This window comes from Passer domesticus, chromosome 13 (genome assembly GCF_036417665.1).
Source record: "Passer domesticus isolate bPasDom1 chromosome 13, bPasDom1.hap1, whole genome shotgun sequence".
NCBI lineage: Eukaryota > Metazoa > Chordata > Aves > Passeriformes > Passeridae > Passer > Passer domesticus.
Genome location: NC_087486.1, coordinates 3,658,142 through 3,677,574, shown reverse-complemented (window position 1 = coordinate 3,677,574; position 19,433 = coordinate 3,658,142). Strand labels below are relative to the sequence as shown.

General features: G+C 46.8%; 2 protein-coding genes across 3 annotated transcripts in view; both read right to left on the bottom strand.

The window, feature by feature from the left end:
* Positions 1 to 2,447: 2,447 nt before the first annotated feature.
* On the bottom strand, positions 2,448 to 13,475 carry LOC135279872 (ovoinhibitor-like). Its single transcript, XM_064387419.1, has 16 exons — positions 13,022 to 13,475; positions 12,225 to 12,244; positions 11,297 to 11,433; positions 11,095 to 11,155; positions 10,481 to 10,614; positions 9,979 to 10,036; positions 8,867 to 9,003; positions 8,407 to 8,467; positions 7,546 to 7,682; positions 7,020 to 7,080; positions 5,530 to 5,663; positions 5,399 to 5,459; positions 3,970 to 4,106; positions 3,574 to 3,634; positions 3,096 to 3,211; positions 2,448 to 2,637 (listed from the first exon to the last, which is right to left on the bottom strand). The coding sequence occupies exons 1-16, from the start codon at positions 13,074 to 13,076 to the stop codon at positions 2,592 to 2,594; spliced, it is 1,416 nt and encodes a 471-aa protein (XP_064243489.1). The 5' UTR covers positions 13,077 to 13,475; the 3' UTR covers positions 2,448 to 2,591.
* Positions 13,476 to 15,701: 2,226 nt separating this feature from the next.
* LOC135279873 (serine protease inhibitor Kazal-type 5-like) overlaps positions 15,702 to 19,433 on the bottom strand; it is a 95,490-nt gene continuing 91,758 nt past the window's right edge. Inside the window, exons 14-15 of one of the 2 annotated variants that reach the window (XM_064387420.1) lie at positions 19,014 to 19,166; positions 15,702 to 15,832 (exon numbers count right to left, since the gene is read on the bottom strand). The gene's annotated coding sequence lies outside the window, so the exon portion shown is untranslated. The remainder of the gene's footprint in view (positions 15,833 to 19,013; positions 19,167 to 19,433) is intronic. The other variant, XM_064387421.1, reaches the window with a different exon arrangement.

The following is a 19,433-nucleotide window of genomic DNA, read 5'->3' as shown; positions in this document are numbered from 1 at the left end:
AGGCTGCTTCTGTTCATGGCAGGAGTGCAGAAATAAGAGCACACCAAAGCAGGACTAAGTCCGTGCTCACCCCTGATCCTTTCAGTGCCTCTTTCCAGGTTAAAAACCAAGCTTTCCCAGCATGACTGTGGAACTGTTTTTGTGACAAATCTGACTATTTTGAAGCTGCTCAGACAGCTCAAGGTGAGTAAGGAAGCCCCAGTGCTCTGCAGCACCCTGCACCTGAGCAGCACTAAAGCATCTGTCACCCACACTGCAGTGGCTGCTGTTTGCAGTTTGGCAAGCACTGAGCTCATAAGGGGACTGGGGACTTCTTGACTGGGGAGGATGGACCAGATGCCCTCCAGGGGTCCCTTCCAATGTTAACTATTCTGTCACCTTTTTCTGTTTCCCACCACAGAAACATCCACCCATCCAGCCCTTCCTGTGTCTGTGCCAAAGCAGGCACTCAGCTCAGTCCACTGTGCGTTGACACCACCTTTCAAGTCTCTTAGTGGCACTTGAAACCTGGTACTGTTCTACCTCTCTCCTAAGCCACAAAAATTTAATGTTCTCTCTGGAATGTGCTTATCTTTGCCTCATCATAGAATTGTTTATGTTGGGAAAGACCTTTAAGCTCATCAAGTCCAACCATTACCACTGCCAAGGCCACCACTAAGCCACGTCCTGAAGCACCACATCTATACATCTTTTAAATCTCTCTAGGGTAACTGACTCAACCACTTCCCTGAGCAGCCTTTTCCAGGGTTTGACAACCCTTTCCATGAATAAATTTTTCCTAACATCTGATCTAAAGCTCCCCTGGTGCAACTTGAGGCCATTTCCAATACAAAGCAGAAAGAAATCATCTAAGTAACACACAGTCAGTAAGTAACCGTGGAACAGCTGAAAAACAACTCCAAGGCACAGAAAACCACGCTGTCCCTGAGAAGGCTGCCCTATTTTTATAGTTATATTGCTTCATAAAACACCCCCTGAGCCTGGGGGATATTTAAACTCCAATGTCAGGCTTTTCCCATTTCCTGGCCCAGTTTTAGTGATTTATTCCATTATGCACTTCAACATGAAACCTACTGGTGAGTCCTGTGTGGAAACCTCTGTCCTCTAACCCCTTTGGCTGCTTCCTTGGATGGCTCTGACTTAATCTCAACTTCGTGCCTCCTTGAATTCTTGTTTGCCTTTGGTGTCACCAGACAATGAGCTCCACAGAGGAGGCTTTGGCTGTGCCAAGATAATGCCATCGAGCTGGCTCTTGACAGCTTTACTGCAAGGGCTTGCAAAAGCCAGCGGTCAGAGCACAGTCCAAGTGAAAGGCTGCCAAAGTCCACAAGGAAAAAAAAATATCCAGGTCTTATCCCCGAGGATAACCAAGTAACACTTAAACAAGAGTGAAACAGCATGTTCTGCAGAAACACCTGAGCAGAAAATGGCAAAAAGGTTATATAAACCAAAAGAACGTTTACTTTAGGACACAGACCCAAGAAAAGTACAATAGGCCATTGTTAGTTACAAATCATCCTGAAAATGGACACCAATGGCACAGAGGTACTGTGGCCTCATTCCCTGGTACAATACCCCCAATACCTCCAAATCAGGAACATTTGCCTTCTGCCTATTCTTCTAGCCTGACAATTCAAAGAGTGACTTTCCAAACTGATCCAAATAATTGTGTTATTCTCTGGTGAACGACAATGGGACATTGAATCAGGGAGGCACTAACTGCAGCCCAGAAGAATCCCTGAAATATTAGACTTGCAATAGCTTTGGTGACCTCGTGTGGAGGCAGTGGCTCAGCCAACAGATGAAGGGCAGCCCCAAGGTTCCCCTGCCTCCCTGCCACCCATACAGACCACCAAAATGACAATAATTATATCATCAGGTCCTGAGCAACTTGGCCTCGAAAAGTAGGCAAAATGACAATCAGGCAGAATTTTTTTCCTATGACTTGTTATACATTTGGTTAAAACTGGTCACAAGTGAACCTCTGCATCTTTTTCCTTCCTGAATGACTTTAGAAAGCAGCTCAGTGGTGCAGCAGGGCTGTCTTCCACCCCAGGCAGCCAATTTCCCTTTCTAGCCCAAGCAAAAAGTGCTCTCCTCAAGAGCAAATCACCACCTACACCCTTGGCATTTCCCCGTGGAGGAGGTGGACCATGCTCTGGAGGTAAATGTGTCCTTGCACTGACTGTAGAGAGGGACTCTGTGGTCAGGTCACACAGAGATATCATGGTTTGAGAAGATTAACACTGAGCAGAAGACTCTGAGGAGTAAGAAAAGGACTGAGAGCTCCAAGGGGAGCCCAAGCCCTCATCAGAGCAGGGCTGGCACTGACACATGGCCAGAAAATTCTATCCACATTAGTTGGTATTGGAGAACATCAACAGAAAAATAGTCATCCACCACCCAAAGAACCATGACAGGGAAGAGATGGGGCATGGAGACAGGGGGATGTTGCCAAGTCAGTTTATTGAACAAGTGTTTCAGGAGCTAAGGAAACAAGGCAGACTGAAGGGATGTTACCAGGGAAGGTCAGCCCATGGGAAGACACGAGGAAGGGAGTTTGTCTTCCTGGGCTGAAGTCCAGCACAGACTTAGCATTCAGCCAAGCTCATGATGTTGAGAGTTGTCCTGCTTTCCCTGGAAAGGAGAAAGGAGAGAGGAGAATTAGACATGGCTGATGCCCCTTTCCTCATTTCACTGGCCCAAGCATTGGCTTAAGGTTGACTGGAAAAAAGAACAGTCTTAAAACCCCAAATATCCCTGTTCATTATCCTCATTTAAGGAAAGATGAATGGTTTCATTCATTTGGTACAATCCAGTTGGTTCAGTGAAGTAATTTCCACACACCCTTGTGAGCTTGTGGAACAGATTGAGCATTGCTGAAAATCAAAAAAATACTTTTAAAGCTAACAATCAGGAGGCCAGGTCCAGATCACAGAAATGGGCCCTTCCCATTTTCCCTTACAATGCAAAAAACCTGTAAATGTCCAGTATATGCCCCAAGCAGTTAGACAAAAGGCATGATGAGCCAGTCCTGCATTCACAGCAGGGGCAGGAATTGACTATGAAAGGAAAGGTTTCACTCCTATACGTACAGGTAGGCATTGCAGAAAGCACATCTGTTGCTGTAGGTTTTGCCATCAGAGCCACAGTGGGGCATGTACTCCATGGTGCAGATAGGAGAGAATTCTTTGAAGTCCTTGCAAAGGGCCTGCACACAGAAGGTAGGTATTGAGTCCTCCTGCCTGAGAGCAAACTGTGACTCCCCCAGCACAAGGAATGACACCCCACTGAGAAATGAAACTGGCTGTAACATCATCATAACCAACCCCAAGTGTCCTCCTGATGGCAGATGTGATCTTGTTTTTTCTCCTCACTGCCACATCTCTTCCTGCCTATTACAGAGCAGTGGGATGGACGTTGTTTGTTTTATGAGCAGTGAGAAATTCCCAAGGGATCTCCTCAGGTGTGCACAGCACCACCTCCTGATTTGTAGCCCAGAGCAGAAGACAGTCCCCCAGGAGTGCAGCAGACACTGAATTTCACTCTTCATTCCCATCCTTTCCCACTCACCCTTGTAATATCCTCTTCACAGGGTCCGTTCTTTCTCTTGCCAAGGTTGGTCCGATGCTCCCTGGAGGAAGGAGAGATTGTTATTAACCACGACCTTCCCTGTTACAGCCAGAGAGCAAGAATAAATCTCACTCCCATGGAGTCACAGACATTTCCAGATCACCCAGCACTAAAAAAAACCTGCCAACCTGCTCTCACAGAGCAGACACTGTCCCCAGCTGGTGCACCCCCTCTGTGGGGCTGAACATCCACATCAAACACTGAGCAAGGCAAGCGGGAAACCGGGGGCAGACAGACAGAATCCCTTCAGTGCAAGGTTTCAGAGACAGCCCTTGCAGCTTGCCCAGCTCCCAGAGAGCCTCCTGTGACTCCCCAGGGAGGAAGAGGAGCGCTCACATGTTGTGGGCACACAGGGTGCACTCGCTGGCGTAGGTGACGCCGTCAGTGCCGCAGACAGGGTCGTAGATCATGGTGCAGGCCATCAGCTCCCTGCCATCCTTCAGCGTGGTCCTGCGGAACTGGCTGCAGTTCAGCTGGGGAAAACAAGGACAGCAAAGGCTCTGCCACGGCTCTGCTCTGTGCCCCAAGTCATCCCCCCTGCCTGTGCCTCTGCCAGACCCTAAAAGGTCCTGCCAGATGAAAAATTGTGGTTATATATTAACTCATTCTTCATGGAAAACTAGCAATTTCCTTTCACAGCCTTCCCTGGAGAAGACTGAATCAAGGCTGGAAGGTAGACATTACTCATGAGCCCTGCATTTATCACAATGCCCCTATACCTTACTGAAGCCACCAGGATATTACAAAAGGCAGCTCAGAAATAATCTGTAAATCAAAATGGCACGATTTATGCACTTCCTGCAAGGGGGCTGACTGTGGCCAAGGTGTTTTTCAAGGCCCACAAGAATGGAGGGGAGATGTGCTGACAGGTCTTTTGTTGCAATGGGACGGTTCCGAGTGTTGAGAGCTGCCAGCAGGACTGACAGCAGTGCAAGCTGATTTACGTCAGCTGAGGAGCTGGCCTTGTGTTTTAGCACTCCCAGTTTCTCCAGTGTGAACTCCTCGTTCCTGATTTATGTATCTCAACTGGCCTGAGCACAGAGCGTACTCAGGAAACAAAGGAATGACATTTCATAGTTTGTTTGTATAGAAATGAAATATCTGACTCGGGATGTTGACTCTTTCAAACACATGCTAATGAGGTGGCTTTGTTCTTCTATTCCCCGGTGAGAGCAAATGGTTTAGAACTGGCCAAATATAGTTAATCTGGTATTTTTACATGATTCATGTTGGTATATATTAGATCACATTGCATTTACCAAAAAACCACCAACCAACCTACACCAAACCAAAAACCAGAGGGGGGTTTGAATCCCCTGACACCTTAGGTATCAGCATTGAAAACACAGGCAATTTTCTAATCTTTGCAAAACATCCTTTTGTAAAACACGAGCATGGAGAGAGCACTGGGTTCCCTGGGCCCTCTGCATCCCCTGCCCATATTGCCAAAACATTCTGCTAAAATCCTGCAGCAGCTATGACTGAGTGCTGAGTGAAAAGGATTCTCTGTGTAAAGCCTTCAATCATTTATCATCTACCTGTCTCACAACTCAATCCTCACCTGTCCTCTCCTCTTTCTTTCCCTGACTGTGTGCAGGAAGTGCACAGCGTTCCTGCTGATGGGAGGGTGATATTCACCCACAGAAGGAAGGGCAGCACAAGTGTGACCCCCGTGGAGGCTACACCACCCAAACCACCCAGCACTGGCTCAGGCTGTGCAGTTGGCACCTGCTCAAACTCCTCCTGTCCTTCAGGTGCCACTCACCTGGGGAGGTTCCTCTATGCACCTTCCGTCGTGCTTCTTGGCAACCTGGGTTCCGTACTCCCTGGAAGAGAAAGCAGAGTCAAAAATGCTCAGCAAACAGCCCAGTGGGGCTCTCAGGGGGCAGGGCTCACATGTTGTGGGCACACAGGGCACAGTCGTTGCTGTAGGTGACGCCGTCAGTGCCGCAGATCTCGCGCAGCATGAAGGGACAGGCTCCGATGGCTTCTCCAGACTTGGTCCCGCTCAGGTACGTGCTGCAGTCAACCTGGGCAGGCAAAACAGCAATGCTGGCTCACCGTCCCCTCTGCAGCCTGCCCACTCTGATCCTCCTGGTTTTAGAGGTCTTTGTCAGGGGAAAATCAGAGGGTTTTTAGAGTTCAGACTTGCGTTGGAAATTAATTGTGTAATTGTAGTTCGGTGTTTTCTGCTAGCAGAGGGAACAGCTGGTAGAGGAGATTATTCTGCTAGAGCAGAACAGACACGAGTTTTAAACCCAGCATTCATAAAATCATAAAGATTGGAAAAGACCTCTAAAATCATTGAGCCCAGCCATTAACCCAGAACCCCCATGTTCACCACCAATGCAAATCCCCAAGTGCCACATCCATATGCCCTTTGATCAGCTCCAAGGAATAGCCATTCCACCAATTCTCTGGTCAGCCTGTTCCAATTACTGACAAGAATTCCACTGAAGATTTTTTTTGCTAATTTCTAAACTAAACATCCCCTAACTCAGCCTGAGGGATCTGATTTAAAGTGTTTGACATTGAGTGCAGCTTGACACAATTTACTATATCCAAGATTTTGTTTCAGCATTTCCAAGAGCAGCAAGAACTGTTTCACCAGCTTCTGTTGCAAAAATATTTATAATATATAGAATCTGATGGTTTAAATACTTGAGGATCAATAGACAAACACCTATTGGAAATCACTCAACATTAGCTAAGCATCACTGACACTTCACTGTCATTTTGCACAGTCTCCCCAGTGCACTGTCTCTTATTATCCATATTTCCCTTGTGGTCCAAGAACAAATTAAAGCAAAGACCACATTTTAACGTGCCTTTTCTACAGAAAATATATTGCAGTCCCTCAGGATGCATGAAATTATTTTTGGTGCTTCAGAGCTGCTCTGCATAAGCAGAATAAATGTGTTGAGATATTATCAGCACATATTGTTACTGTGCAGGATAATAAAGCTATTTCTGTACACATACCTGAGAGCAGATTTGTCCTGGCTGACCAGAGTACAAGGATTTTTTTAACCTGCCTGTCTAGTGCAATGGAAATCCTAGCACTGAATAAATACACAGACATCTAACACAGCTTTCTGCCTCCTCTCCTACTGTGCTAAAATGGGCTGCATGGTCCTTGGGCTGCCTCTGATGATTTCTGTTCAGAGATTGGCAGTACTGGGACATTTTGTTTCTGAAGTCCTGGCCTGTCCCCATCCTCTTTCCCTCCTGTACAGCACACTGGCAGCTGTGAGCAGCTGAGGAGAAGCACAGCATCAGCACAAGCCCTGTGCACCATCCCTGGGTGCACTGAGCCCAGCCAGGGTCTTCCTGGAGACTGCAGAGAGAGTAGATGGTTCTTATTTAACAGCTAAAAGACCACTTACAGGAGTGCTTTCCTCCTTGCACCTTCCATCGTGGCTTTTCTTAACATCAGTCCCGTGTTGTCTGAAAGGGAGAGGTTGGGGTCAGCACACTCACCACCTAAGCCCTGGAACACCCAGGTGCCACAGAGGGCAAACCAAACCCATAACCAATATATATGATAAAGGAGGCACCTGATTCCTGATGAACCAGCTTCTCCCTGTCATCAGAAAGTGTAATTCTAAGTGGTAACAGACCAGTCAGCTCTCACTGTGTGCTCTACAACAGCTCCATTCACTCTTTCTTCTGCCCAAATACCTCAGTCCCATCCACTCTTTCTCCTGCCTAAATATCCCACCCCTCACAGGGTGCTCAGGCTGAGAGCTGGCTCTCCCACACTCCCCCAAGGAGCAAAAAGAGCATCACAAAATCCATGTGACAAGGGCTTCAGAGGAGCACAGATATGTTAGTACCAGAAAAAAAAAAAAGCCACCTGGAGCACTAACCCTGGCTTGCCACTGCAGAAGAGAGTCCTGTGTAAGTACTTACACGTTGTGGGCACAGATGCTGCAGTCGTTGTCGTAAGTGAACCCATCTGTGCCACACACTGGGTGCAGGATCCTGGGGCACCGCACCAGGTCTTTGCCACCCTTCACCTTTCTGGCTGGGAATTTACTGCAGTCAAGCTACGAAAAAAGCAGCAGCATCAAACCTGAGGAAGACCTTGTTATCCATTTTAAAAAAAAATCCATCATAACCTCCTGCCGTGTCTCTAACAACACCAGTGCTACAACTCAGTTCTTACTAAACCAGGCTGAGTCAGCTCTGCCTGAACCCTCTCACACAGGGGGAACTGCACAGCACTGTGTGTAAAGTGCCAAATCCCTGGCTTAAGCATCTTGGTCAGTCCCAACTACAAGATATGTCAGAAAAAAAATTAAAATTTAAACCTGGCCCCTTTTTAATGGTGCAGTGAAAGACCTTGGACTTTGCATTTGAAGGCCATCATCAATAAAGATCAAAGCCCAAACTGAACAACTTCCACATTTGCGTGTTAGCATGTCCTACACAGCAGCTGATACATTCCAATCAAACCTTCAGGTGTGCTCCACGTTTCAGAATATGTCCCCACCCCAAAAGCTGCTGTAGGTGTCAATTCTTCATGAGGGCTCTGTGCATAGCTCTCATCCAGCCCATCTGCCAGAGCTGCTGGGCAAGGATGGCCCAGAGGACACCTGCCTCAGGACAGGTGGGATTTGTCAGCATCCTCCACACAAGGAGCTGATAAGACTTAACAGACAGGTGGAGGAAGGCAGACCTCAGGCCAACTCACTTTCAGAGTAGATGTCACCTCAGGGAACCCTTCAGTTAATGCAGCTAAGAGGAGCAAACCTTATCTTGAACACTTACCTCAGAAGTCTTCTCCCTGCATTGTCCACCGTGCCTTTTGCCAACATGGGTCCTTTTCTCCCTGGAAGAGGGAAACAAAATAAATGCTTAACCTCTTGCTCAAAGTCACGTGCAAAATGAAGCAAACCGTGCTTCAGACTCTTTAAAAAGTGTTCAGAATTGCTGCTTCACTCAGTACTAAGCCCATCTCGTCTTCCCATAATGTGCAATTTAAAGCAATATTCTGAATTGTTCCTTCCTCTGCCCAGCCCACAGACTCATCTTTGTGAAGAGTAGAGACTCTTCACAAAGACTCTTGGTGAACACACAGAAGGCACCAGAAAAACTCAAGGCAAATCCAAAACCACCCCATTTCTAAGAAGCTTGAAGAAACAGGCAGGAGCAGAAATGCAGCAGGACATTCTCAAGGCAGCCCAGCAGTGCTGGGCGCTCAGAGGAGCACTCGGGGCACGGCACTCACGCGTTGAGGGCGCAGATCGTGCACTCGTTGTCGTAGGTGGTGCCGTCTGTGCCACAAACTGGGTTCAGGTCCCTGGGACACAGCACCAAGGTTTTTCCGTCTTTGGTGGTTTGTGTGCGGTACCTGGTGCAGTCAACCTGGCAAAATAAGGACAAATCACTCCAGCAGAGCCTTTTCTATGCAAGGAAAGTTGATTCAAAGCCTTTTTGTTCTGTATCTCAGCCTCAACTCCTTCTGTAACAGGACAAAGCCCTGTTACACTGAAGCTAAATTTCCAATCAGAAATTACACTTTTGAATATTATCCTAGCTCTCCAGAAGTCAAGAATAAGGACTATCTTGGAGAAGAGATCCTTCAGGCACAGGAACATATACTAAATTTTCATCTCATAAAAAAAAATCTTGTATTTAGTAAGAAACATTTTTCAACAGCTGTAAATCTGAATAATACTGTTTCAGTTTCTGTTGGTTTTGTCCACAATTTTCCAGTTCTGTGATTACTTCTCACATCAGATTCCCTGTAGTTCACTACAGGATTTGAAAGGATAGGAAAGAATGGTTATCTATCTGTTGGAGAATGGACTTCCTACAACCCAGAATTTTAGTGCTGAAATACAGAAGCTTCTCCTTCTGAGGCATCAGACTGTTGGCCTCAGACAAAGATACAGTAATCTATGCTCTATAAATATTTATGGTTAGGGCTCTTATGAGTCTCACTACATCTGTGAATACAACCAGCATGGGAGTTCTGAATCCCTGCTGCTGAGGGTGGAAACACTTGTGGTCTCCAGAGAGAAAACTGCCAACCTGCACAGCATGATGGCAAGAGAAATCTTCTGTCCCTCCACCTCCTCCTGGGGACACGAGGCAGCTCCTCATCTCATATCCATCTCCTTCCCCTTCCCTCAGTTTGGTGTGGTAAGCATGGGGTGACCTCTCTGGAGCAGAGAGCATGCCAAATCCACCCCCACCATGCAGTAAAGCAAATAATGGACTGGGACCCTTGTACACCTTGTTCTATGACCTCTTGTAGCTTTCTAGAAAAATCTGTGAGGTCCTCAGGATTTTATTAGCAGCCCTAAGAGATGGATTTTTGACTTCTATTGAACTTACAGCAACAGATTCCTTGCAGGGCCCTTCATGTATTTTGGTAACGTTGGTGTCATGTTCTCTGAAAGGAAGAAAAGTTTTGGTCAGGGAGCATTGAGAATAATTTTCCCCATGACACTGAAGGCACTGGGACAGCAAAGCAGGGTCCCACCCTCCCTGTGGGACATTACAACTGCATGAATTCTCTGAATGTGCCCTGCAGATGGCAGCTGCTAATAGTACAGATATTCCCATCTCCCATGGGAATTAAGTGTTAGGAGTAATTAGATGTTACAAGCAACACTTTGATCTGCTCATGTCTCTGCTCTGGTTCTTTTTGTGATTCCCTTCATGAGCATAGACAAAAAAATGGGGGAGAAAACTCAAGTTGGCTGAAGAATCATGAGAAGCCAGAAGCAAGGAGACCTAGAGAGACACCTGCCTTGAAACTGGTATTTTACAGAGGTGCTCCTGAGAGCCTCAACTTGCTGATTATCCAGAAGGACATTCCATGCACACAACTTACGCATTGTAGGCACAGATCCCACAGTCATTGTCATAAGTGAAGCTGTCTGAGCCACAGACTGGTTTCATTATCCTTGGGCACGCTATCAGGACGTGATCATCTACTACAGCTCTACGGTAATTACTGCAATCAACCTGTAAAAATAACAGGAATAGAGAGGAAAAAATCCCAAAACCACTTTTTATATAAAGATATAACACTCTTACGTAGTCTTTTCACTCTCCCTCAGCCTTTGGGGACAAACCCAGCATCAAAGCAATTTCACTATCAAAAGTAGAAACTAGAAATTCTGTGGGAATTCTCTCCCAATGAAAAAAAACCAAATGGGATATTAAGAAGGACTGTGATTTGGTTTTGTGAGGTCTTTCATAGGATCCTGCTGGAGGTATCCTGGTAGTGAGATCCAACCTTCAGCCAGCGTATTCTTTTTATTTTACTCCCAATTAGACAGGTTTGAAGTAGAAAACAACAGAGATGGTATCAGATAAACTATGAAAACCCTCTCAGCTTTGGTTATCACCAGATTTTATTTTGGGCTGTGCAGACCAGCTGTGCACATCCTGTCCCTCTTCTGCATGGTGTTTGAGCTGTCCCCATTACAGACTTTTTCTTACCACGACAGGTTTTGGGTCGCATTCTCCATCGTGCTCCTTCTCCACGCTGGCGCCGTGCTCCCTGTAAGAAAGCAGACCTGTGTCAGGGAACAGCATCACCTCAAGGCTGCTGGTGCTGTCACCAGCTGCAAAGGCACATGCTCCTCATCCCCGGGGTACAAAGCTGCCAGCCCTGCCTGGGGTGGTTCCCAGCCAGACTCACGCGTTGTGGAGGCAGATCCCACAGTCGTTGCTGTACGTGTTGCCATCAGTGCCACACACTGGTTTCAAGTTCCTTGGGCAAGCCACCCAGGACCTGCCATCCTTGGTAATGCCACTGGAGTACTGGCTGCAGTCAAGCTGTGGAAGGAGCCCAGAATCAGCCCTGATTTTGGAATGAAACCCCCCAGCATCCTCCCACCACCACCACGCCCGCAGCTGCTGCGGGGAGGCAAATTAGAGCCATTATCGGGAAACTGCTCAGGCAATCAGGAGGAGGGAATCTTCCCTACAGAAGTTTCTGATTATGCACTTCTGCCGGGGTCCAGGGAGGCAAGATGGCTGTGGGTGAGACAGTGCCTAATGAAGGCAGCGGTAATTGGGAGCCCCTGGGCTCTGCAGCGGATCCTTCCAGATCGTGTTGCACTCCAGAGAGTTCTGGGAGGCTCGCAGCTGCGTGGGAGGAACCTGCAGACAAATCCACAGCTCAGGCCCTGCTGGTTTCTCTCTGTGACAGAGGTATAGACATTTATGCAAGGAATTCTTTGCGCCTTGCTGTATGGAAGCAATTATCAGAGTCACAGCGTTTGATGTTTTCGAGCGTGTCGTCCTAAGACAGTTTTCCTCACAAGGAGGCAAGTTACTGCCTTTGGCTGGGAGTAACTAAATTATGTCTAAGAGTTAATATAATAAGAGTGTACAATTACTTCTTGTTTTTTTCATTTTATTTAATGAACCGGAAATATTGCAAAAAATGGGGATCTTTTACTTTCTCGTGAAATTGGAAATGTTGTTCAACCATGCACTGGGAAATATTATTTTAACAGCAAAGATTTCATTAGATTTAACCCATGTGCTCACTGGATAGCTACATACTGCTTCTACTTTACCAGAAGCCTGAACAGAACATAATAAATAGATCTGTAGCTCACCTGACCTCCAAAGGCAGCACCTGAAAGAAAAAAATGGAGACAGAAAAAAACCCCAAATTATTAATATGCAGAGAACACATACATAAATATTTTCATGAAACTAGTTAATTCGGTGATTAGTCAGCACTCACTTATTTTGTTTAGGAAAATGTGGAGTTTTACATTATTCCAGTAAATGGTCATAGGACATATTAAAAGTTACTAAATACAGTTTTGTTGTATTTCTGAGGGGAGATAAGAGCACATATATTTATCCACCCCTAAAACGTTACAGGTAAGAGATACAGTCTATACTCTTGGATTTTAGTCTCTCCTAAGAGACTTTTATGTTTGACTTTCAGAAGTTTGGACATGCATGTTTAGGATAATTATTGCCACCAGCACTGTCCATCTCCAAACACATCATTCTCAGTTACCAGGAGTAGTACAGTAAACTCCCAGTGCAGTGGGAGTTTATTCTTTAACCTAGAGGTTAAAGTTTGCATTTATATTGCTCACATGAGTAATAATGACGTTTTTTACAGTTCTATTTTGCCTTTGCACACAGGACTGCCATGTGCAAGCCCCTACCCTAGCACTAGAACTGCTCCTACTAACCAAGAAGATAATAGCTGTATGATGTTTGATGAAACCTCAATCTTAAAACCTAATTTCCTTGCTGTGCTCTCTCAGGAAGGTTATTTCTTCACGGAACAAGGCTCTCCTCCATGTCGCAAGACCCAAAGGCTTTTACTGGAATGAAAACTCAACTCTGACTCAGCCAGATCAATCTTTGCAGGACCCCAGCGAATACTCACCCAAGCAGCAGCAAAGGGCAAGAGCTGCCCTCACCAAAAGTCCTGTCACCTTCATGGCAGCCAGGGACACCCCTCCAGTGCAGCCTGCCTGCTCTCTGTGCGGGAGAGGAAGATTGCAGGGAGGAGCAGGAATATATAGCACACCACGCTATCAAGTGGTCCCACCTCATTAGGTAATACTCCCAGCCTGTCATCACCACTCAAAGCCAAAAACGTGTTTACCCAGCTCTGGATGTCTGGCTAATGATTGATACAAGCCTGTGTGCCAGGAAGGGGATTTCGTGTGCCTCGAGGTGAGTGGGGACCGTGCCAGGACCCCTCTCCTCCCGCAGGCTCTGCCCAGCCCCGCGCTGCCCCTCACAGCTGCAGCACATCCTAGGCTCACATCTCCCCTGTGCCTACCTAAATGCAATTAGGACTCTCTCCTCAGCTATAATTTTCAACTGAGCTTCCAACTGATAGCCAAACCCCCCGTTATGTAACCTCAGAGGGTGATTTTGTACTCCTCACCACTGTATTTCAGCCCACTTTGAGCCCAGAAGGTCACCCTGTGCTCTGCAGGAGGAATCCTGCTCTTCTCATGTTGAAAAAACTCAGCAGTGCTCTGCTGCATGTGCCAACTTTGCCTGTAATACAGCAAGAAGCAAAAATACTAAGTTTGGTCCTAAAAATCCATCTTTTTTAGCTGTTCACTGAAAACTATCATGGCACCTTCTGCTCATCTGCTACCACCTCCCCCATGGCCAGTCCCTGACCCACCTTACTGAGCCCAAGTGACACCATCCCCCAGGGCAGCAGGCCAAATGCCTTTAATGTCTGCACAGACTAGATGTACTGTACTTCCTTTACCTAGGAAGTCAGCCAACTTTGCAAAGATTGGTATTAGCCCACGCATGGTTTGCTTCCTGAAAATTCACTGTGTACGTTATCTCTTTACGCTTTATATCTTTAGTTTTCTTCAAATATCTCCTTAAGGTTTGCCCACTGTTCAGGTAATGGAACTTAGATTGGCCCTGAACGCTTCTTTTGTCCTTTATTTAAGGAGATTTTTGGCAATTCTTTGGATTAATCTCAATTGCAGACTTCTCAGTTGGGAATCCTAAATTCTCCAAATCTCTCACTATTCATTTTTCAAATTCTGTATTTGGTAATCAAAATCCTTGCTTGCAGATCTATTTTTTGACACAATTTAAACAGAGCGAGCTTGTGTTGAATCATCACAGTTTTATTTTGTAAGAGAAGGAAATTTCCAACATCTTTCTCACTTGAAAAGCAAATCCACAACAACACAATTTTAGGGATTACCTAGTGGAAAAATATTTGCTTTCATATCCAGGAGCTCTGCTAATATTAGTACTTTTCAGTGTGCATCTGCAATACTGAAGCCTCTCCAAATGCCAACGTTTCCTGCAACACTAGGAACATGAGGGATGGTGTCCTTGTTCATATTCCTCATTTCCATTCCTTCCCCCTGATGTTCTGCCCTGTGTTTCCTGACCTTTCCCTTATCTCAGTTCCACCAAGTGTCCAGGACTCCAGACCTTTGGATGGATGCAGACCTTGGCTACAAGGACCCCTTCTCATCCCGATTACAATATCCATCTCCCAGGGCTTATTCCAGCCAAGGCCAGGATCCATTAATGCTTCCTGGCAGTGGGAAATGATTCCTGACAACTTAATTGCCAGGCTCTGTAAAAGCTGTCATGGTCAAGCAAATTCCTGCCAATGTCCACAGCGATGACACCTGAACCCTATCGGAAAGGAGATATTATTTGCAAACCAAATCTGCAGTTAAAGTGGATTGACTCAGCATGTTCTGTCAAGAGCAAAGTAATTCTCTTCCAACCAAGCTATTAAATTTGGGAAGTAGTTGCAATAGGAGGCACAGTAAAGGGACAGAAGAGCAAACACCTGTCGAGGATCTAGAGAAGGAATTTGGATTTAGAAAACACTGCAGCTACAGCACGTGTCTGCTGTCCCCTGGGTCAGCTGAGGCACACAGAGCTCAGCTCTGGGCTCCTGCCCTGTGCATGAGGAAGATCCATGCTGTGACCCTACCAGTGAGCTGCCTGCTTCACTGAGAGTGATTCAGCAAAGCTTTTTCCACCAGGAACTAGCAACTTTTCCCTTAGGACAGAGCCTTTCAGGAGCAGAGAGGCAGGTGCAGAACACTCCACCCACGCTGGACACGGAGACCTTTGGTTGTGTTTACACCCTTCTGCTTGTGCAACTCCCACTTGCAGTGATGCTGTGTTGACATCTACCTGTTTATTTTCCTTTGCTGCAAATCCCACCTGGCTGAGCAGCCCAGGACAGGAGCACTCCACCCCTTTCTTGTGCTGCCTCTCCGGGTTACCTCAGGTCCCAGCTGTGAATCATCTGTCTCCATTTCTGCAGAATCTCACTGACACAGGCCAAGAAAGAAGGCAACAAAGCCAACTCATCTCTTTTTCAGAAATACATGCAGAAATTCTCCAGGCTTCCCACCCTCAAACCACAGGGGTGGTTGTTACTACACCCAACACTGTTTCTTTTGAGACCTTCTACATCATGGGTCTGTATTCTGAATTTTCAAGCAGTTGTATCTTGTTTTTAGTGAACAACTTATGTGGACTTACTCACCCTTCCTGCAGAGGAAAGCACTGGAAGTTTTTGTGTTGTAGTTTCAGAGGAAGAGCTGGGCAGCAAGAGAGATCTTGCAGCAGAACAGAGCAGGGAGATCCCAAGGAAATTGCCTGGAGAAGAGCTCCCTGTAGTAGAGAGAGCCTTGTAGGGAAAGACAGATGTTCTAACAGCTGCCAAACAGAAGCCCTAGAGAGAGGAAAGAGAGAGGCCCATTCATGAGTCCCCAAGGTGAAAGCAGATGGGCCATGGAGCAGAAATTATGATAATCAAGACAAATAACATTGAAATCCCCAGGTACCCATAGCAGAAGTTGTGTGGTGGGACTGAGCATCACAGGGATGTAGGGAGAGGCAGAAAAGAGAGCTCTGCAGCAGAGCCAGAGGGGCTTCCCTGCACAAACAGCATCAAGTTCTCCATGTCACACTTCACCAAGTTCTTAAAGGAACAAATGCACCTAAACTGTAAGATTTCCAGCACTGTCTGCTATGGCAGCCTGAAAAAGGAGCCCTGGGCAGAGCACACCATGGGGCCAAGCCAGGGCTCTCCCTCGGTGTGGCTGGGGAGCAGCAGGGAGCTGCTGGGCAGAGCTCCCAGGCTCCAAATGAAAAAGACCACAGGGAGTTCAAGGTCTGCTGAGGCATCTGCCAGAGTCAACAGTCCTCACTCCCTACCAAGAGCAGCACTTGTGCACCTGAAAAGTTGCATAAATTCCTGACTCCTTCTATGAAAAAAGGAGGAAAAAGTACTAAGACACTGAAGGTTCCTGCAGAGGGCATTTTAGCTCAAAACCCAATGGCATTGAGAGGCTGGAGAGCAAAGTCAGTTCATAATGCCAGTTCTGCAAAACCTCAGGAACTGCTGTGAACCACATGGGGTCTGTGGTTACTGGCAAGCAACACCCTTAATAAAGTGTAATTTACAGCAAACCCAAGAGTCCCCAGAGCTCTGGTACCTTTCCAGTTTCATAGAGGACTGGCTTGGCCTCGTTACCATTTTGAAGGGGAACACAAAGGGCAACCACGAGCAAACAGAAGAGGAAAAGTGGGAAATCTCCAGCACCTCATGAGCCTTTGCCTCCTCCTCCCCAGGAGTAACAGCGTGTGGCATCCTCTGCTGTGCCACCAGGGACACTCCTCACCAGCCAGCCCTTGGAACAGCCTGCAGAAGGGGGTTGAAAGCAGGAGCAGAGCGAGCAGGCAGGCTGCTGGGAGCAGGATGGAGCCAGCCCTGCTGCTCACAGCAGCACAGGCAGCTTTAGCAAGTCCCTGTCCTGTGCCTCCTCAGCAGATGGGCTCGGAATCTGATTAACGATCCCTTATCTCCAGCTGTGATTTTGGGGATGGTAATTTCTGCTGGCAGCAGGAGAAATTTAGAAGGTGCTCAAATACTGACAGAAGAGGCTACTGGGGCAGTCTTCATCAGTTTATTGCTTTTCAAGCACAGTTAATGAAGGTTTTAGGGGTCATTATTTGAAAACTTAAATACCTGAAATCACTACAAATCATAGTAGCTTTCAAGTGCACTGATTTTCATTTGCAAGAATTTATTTTAAGCCACAAATTGTGCACTGCTTTTATGAAATCATGTAGATGTCCCTGCACATGATGTTAGCTGGAATCAGTGAGCAGACATCATCAGAGAACATTTTTACTCTCTGACATTCATCACTCTCAGGCTGCATAAATAACATTCAAGAATGTATTTGTTTCATCTCTGCTCAAAGACAAAATCTGCATCTCTCAAAACAGCTAACCAGCCCCAAGCTGGTGATTCTCACCCTACATGACTCTACTTGGTATGGGGATTTTCCAGGTAGAAAGAGGCAGTCATAATTTGTTTCTAAATCACAGTGTTTGCTCACATTAAAAATAAGCATATAAACTATTAACAACCACTTATGGCAAAGTCTGCTGATAATAAAATCAATTTTTATTATTATCAGCTGCAATAAAACATGATGCATGCGTAAGCATTTTGAGAGTTTATAATCAATTCTCATTAACTGCAGTAGAAATAGAGGATGTGATAACTTAATTGACAGAATTCTACATCTTTGGTGGGAGTGAAATTAATTGGTATTAGGTAAAATCCTGTCAAAATGTAAAAGTCACAACCTTATCTGCAAGAGAAAAGTGTTTACAGATCAGGTCACAGCTAAAGTGGACTCAAACACTGCAAATGTTCATTCAAGGTCTTCTGGAAATGTCCTGCAATAAGGCTTATACAAATAAAAAACCTGTTTGCTTTAAGAAACAGCTATAGAAGAGAGTACAGAAAGTACGTGCAAACCACCAGCAGCTTTCTATGAACTCACCATCAGTGTCTCCTGTTCTGCAAACTCCATCCCAGTCCCAGATCCAGAAAAACCAGGGAAACCCTTGGCTCAGAGGCCTGGCTTCATCTGAACACAGCTTCAGAATATCAATGAATTAGAATAATCTGTAGGTCAGTTACATCTCAGAACAGCACCACTTCTCCATAAAAAGCTCGAGCCATTCCATACCATGGAATTTCTCACTTCTCCATGTGCCCCAGCACCAGAGCCCCAAGGGCAGGATCCTCCTCCCCTTGCAGGAGATGGTTCTGAGACAGGCACTGACCTGAGCCTACAGGGAACTTCAGGCCAAGGCAGAGGGTGACCCAGCAGCAGAGGGTCCATGGGCCACCACAATGGCTGAGCTTCCTGCACTGCCTCGAGGGTGCCATCAGTGCTTCTGCCCTCCCACAGCAAGAAATCCTGGCCAAATTCACACCTCCAGCTCCCAGAGACCTTTCTGGGCCCAGCACATCTCCTAAAATGACCACTCAAGATGTATCTGCTTCCCAGCATTGCTCCAAAGTGAGGTCTGGATTTCCCAGCACCTCACAGGAGAAACCTAGAGGAGGACACTTGGTGCATCATCTAAACTGCCAGCCCAAGACAAGGGGTTCTTTACAACCAATTTTCCTCTGTAGGTTTCCAACTGTAAACCAAACAAATCTCAAACAACCCTCTGAGGTAGGTAAGTATTGTTTAATGTTCATTTTACAGGCAGGAGAAAAGGGCTGATAGGGCAGTGAAGTGATTGACCCAAGACCCCATAAAGAGCCAGAGAGAACTGACCCCTGGCCCCTCCTCACAAAACCCCAGACCACACTCTTCCTCCTTGGGTCCAACATCTTCGCCAGGTATTTACAGCAGCTGCTGCACCTCAGGGTGCTCATTGCCTAAGGAGCACGCGGTGCAAAGCCAGAGCAGGGACTGCTGTGTCCCTCCCCGAGGCTGAGTGAAGAAAAGTGACATGAAGCTGAGGAGTTATCTTTATTGGAGAAGCACGTTTAGACACAGCGAGGCGGCAGGGACTGCAGCAGCACGCACGGGGCACACCTGGGAAGGCAGCACTGAGTCCCCACAGCCTCTCGCCCTCCACCTGAGCAAGGACAGGCCCCGTGGGCTGCAGAAGGGGATGGAGGCAGCTCTGGCAGTCCTGGGGGCTCGGCAGCTCCCCTGATGCTCGACATCAACGCTTCTTTACTCGCTCTGCAGAGACAGAGGGCAGACAGTTTATTGCTGTAATCCCAGAAAGGACCACGAGGAAACCTTAAAGCTGTGATGTTCCCATGCCCTGCAGGGGCTCTGGGCCATTCCTGCTTCCCTGTGATGGGGGACCACTCTGCCAGCATCCTCCCTGCTCTGCAGGAACAGCTTGGCTGAAAGAACAGAGCCAGGGGAAAGGAGTGGGCAGAGCCCAAGTCCCCACAGGCTCAGCCCCACCATCATAAGGCTGCAGTGAGAGAAAAAAGTCTG

Excerpts from the sequence above, each read along its gene's own strand:
- LOC135279872 (XM_064387419.1), bottom strand. The coding sequence starts at position 13,076 with ATGAAGGTGACAGGACTTTTGGTGAGGGCAGCTCTTGCCCTTTGCTGC. Across the intron at positions 11,434-12,224 it reads GTGCTGCCTTTGGAGGTCAG|CTTGACTGCAGCCAGTACTC; the intron begins GTGAGCTACAGA and ends CTCCTTCCACAG. Across the intron at positions 8,468-8,866 it reads ACGATCTGCGCCCTCAACGC|GGAGAAAAGGACCCATGTTG; the intron begins GTGAGTGCCGTG and ends TCCCTCTTCCAG.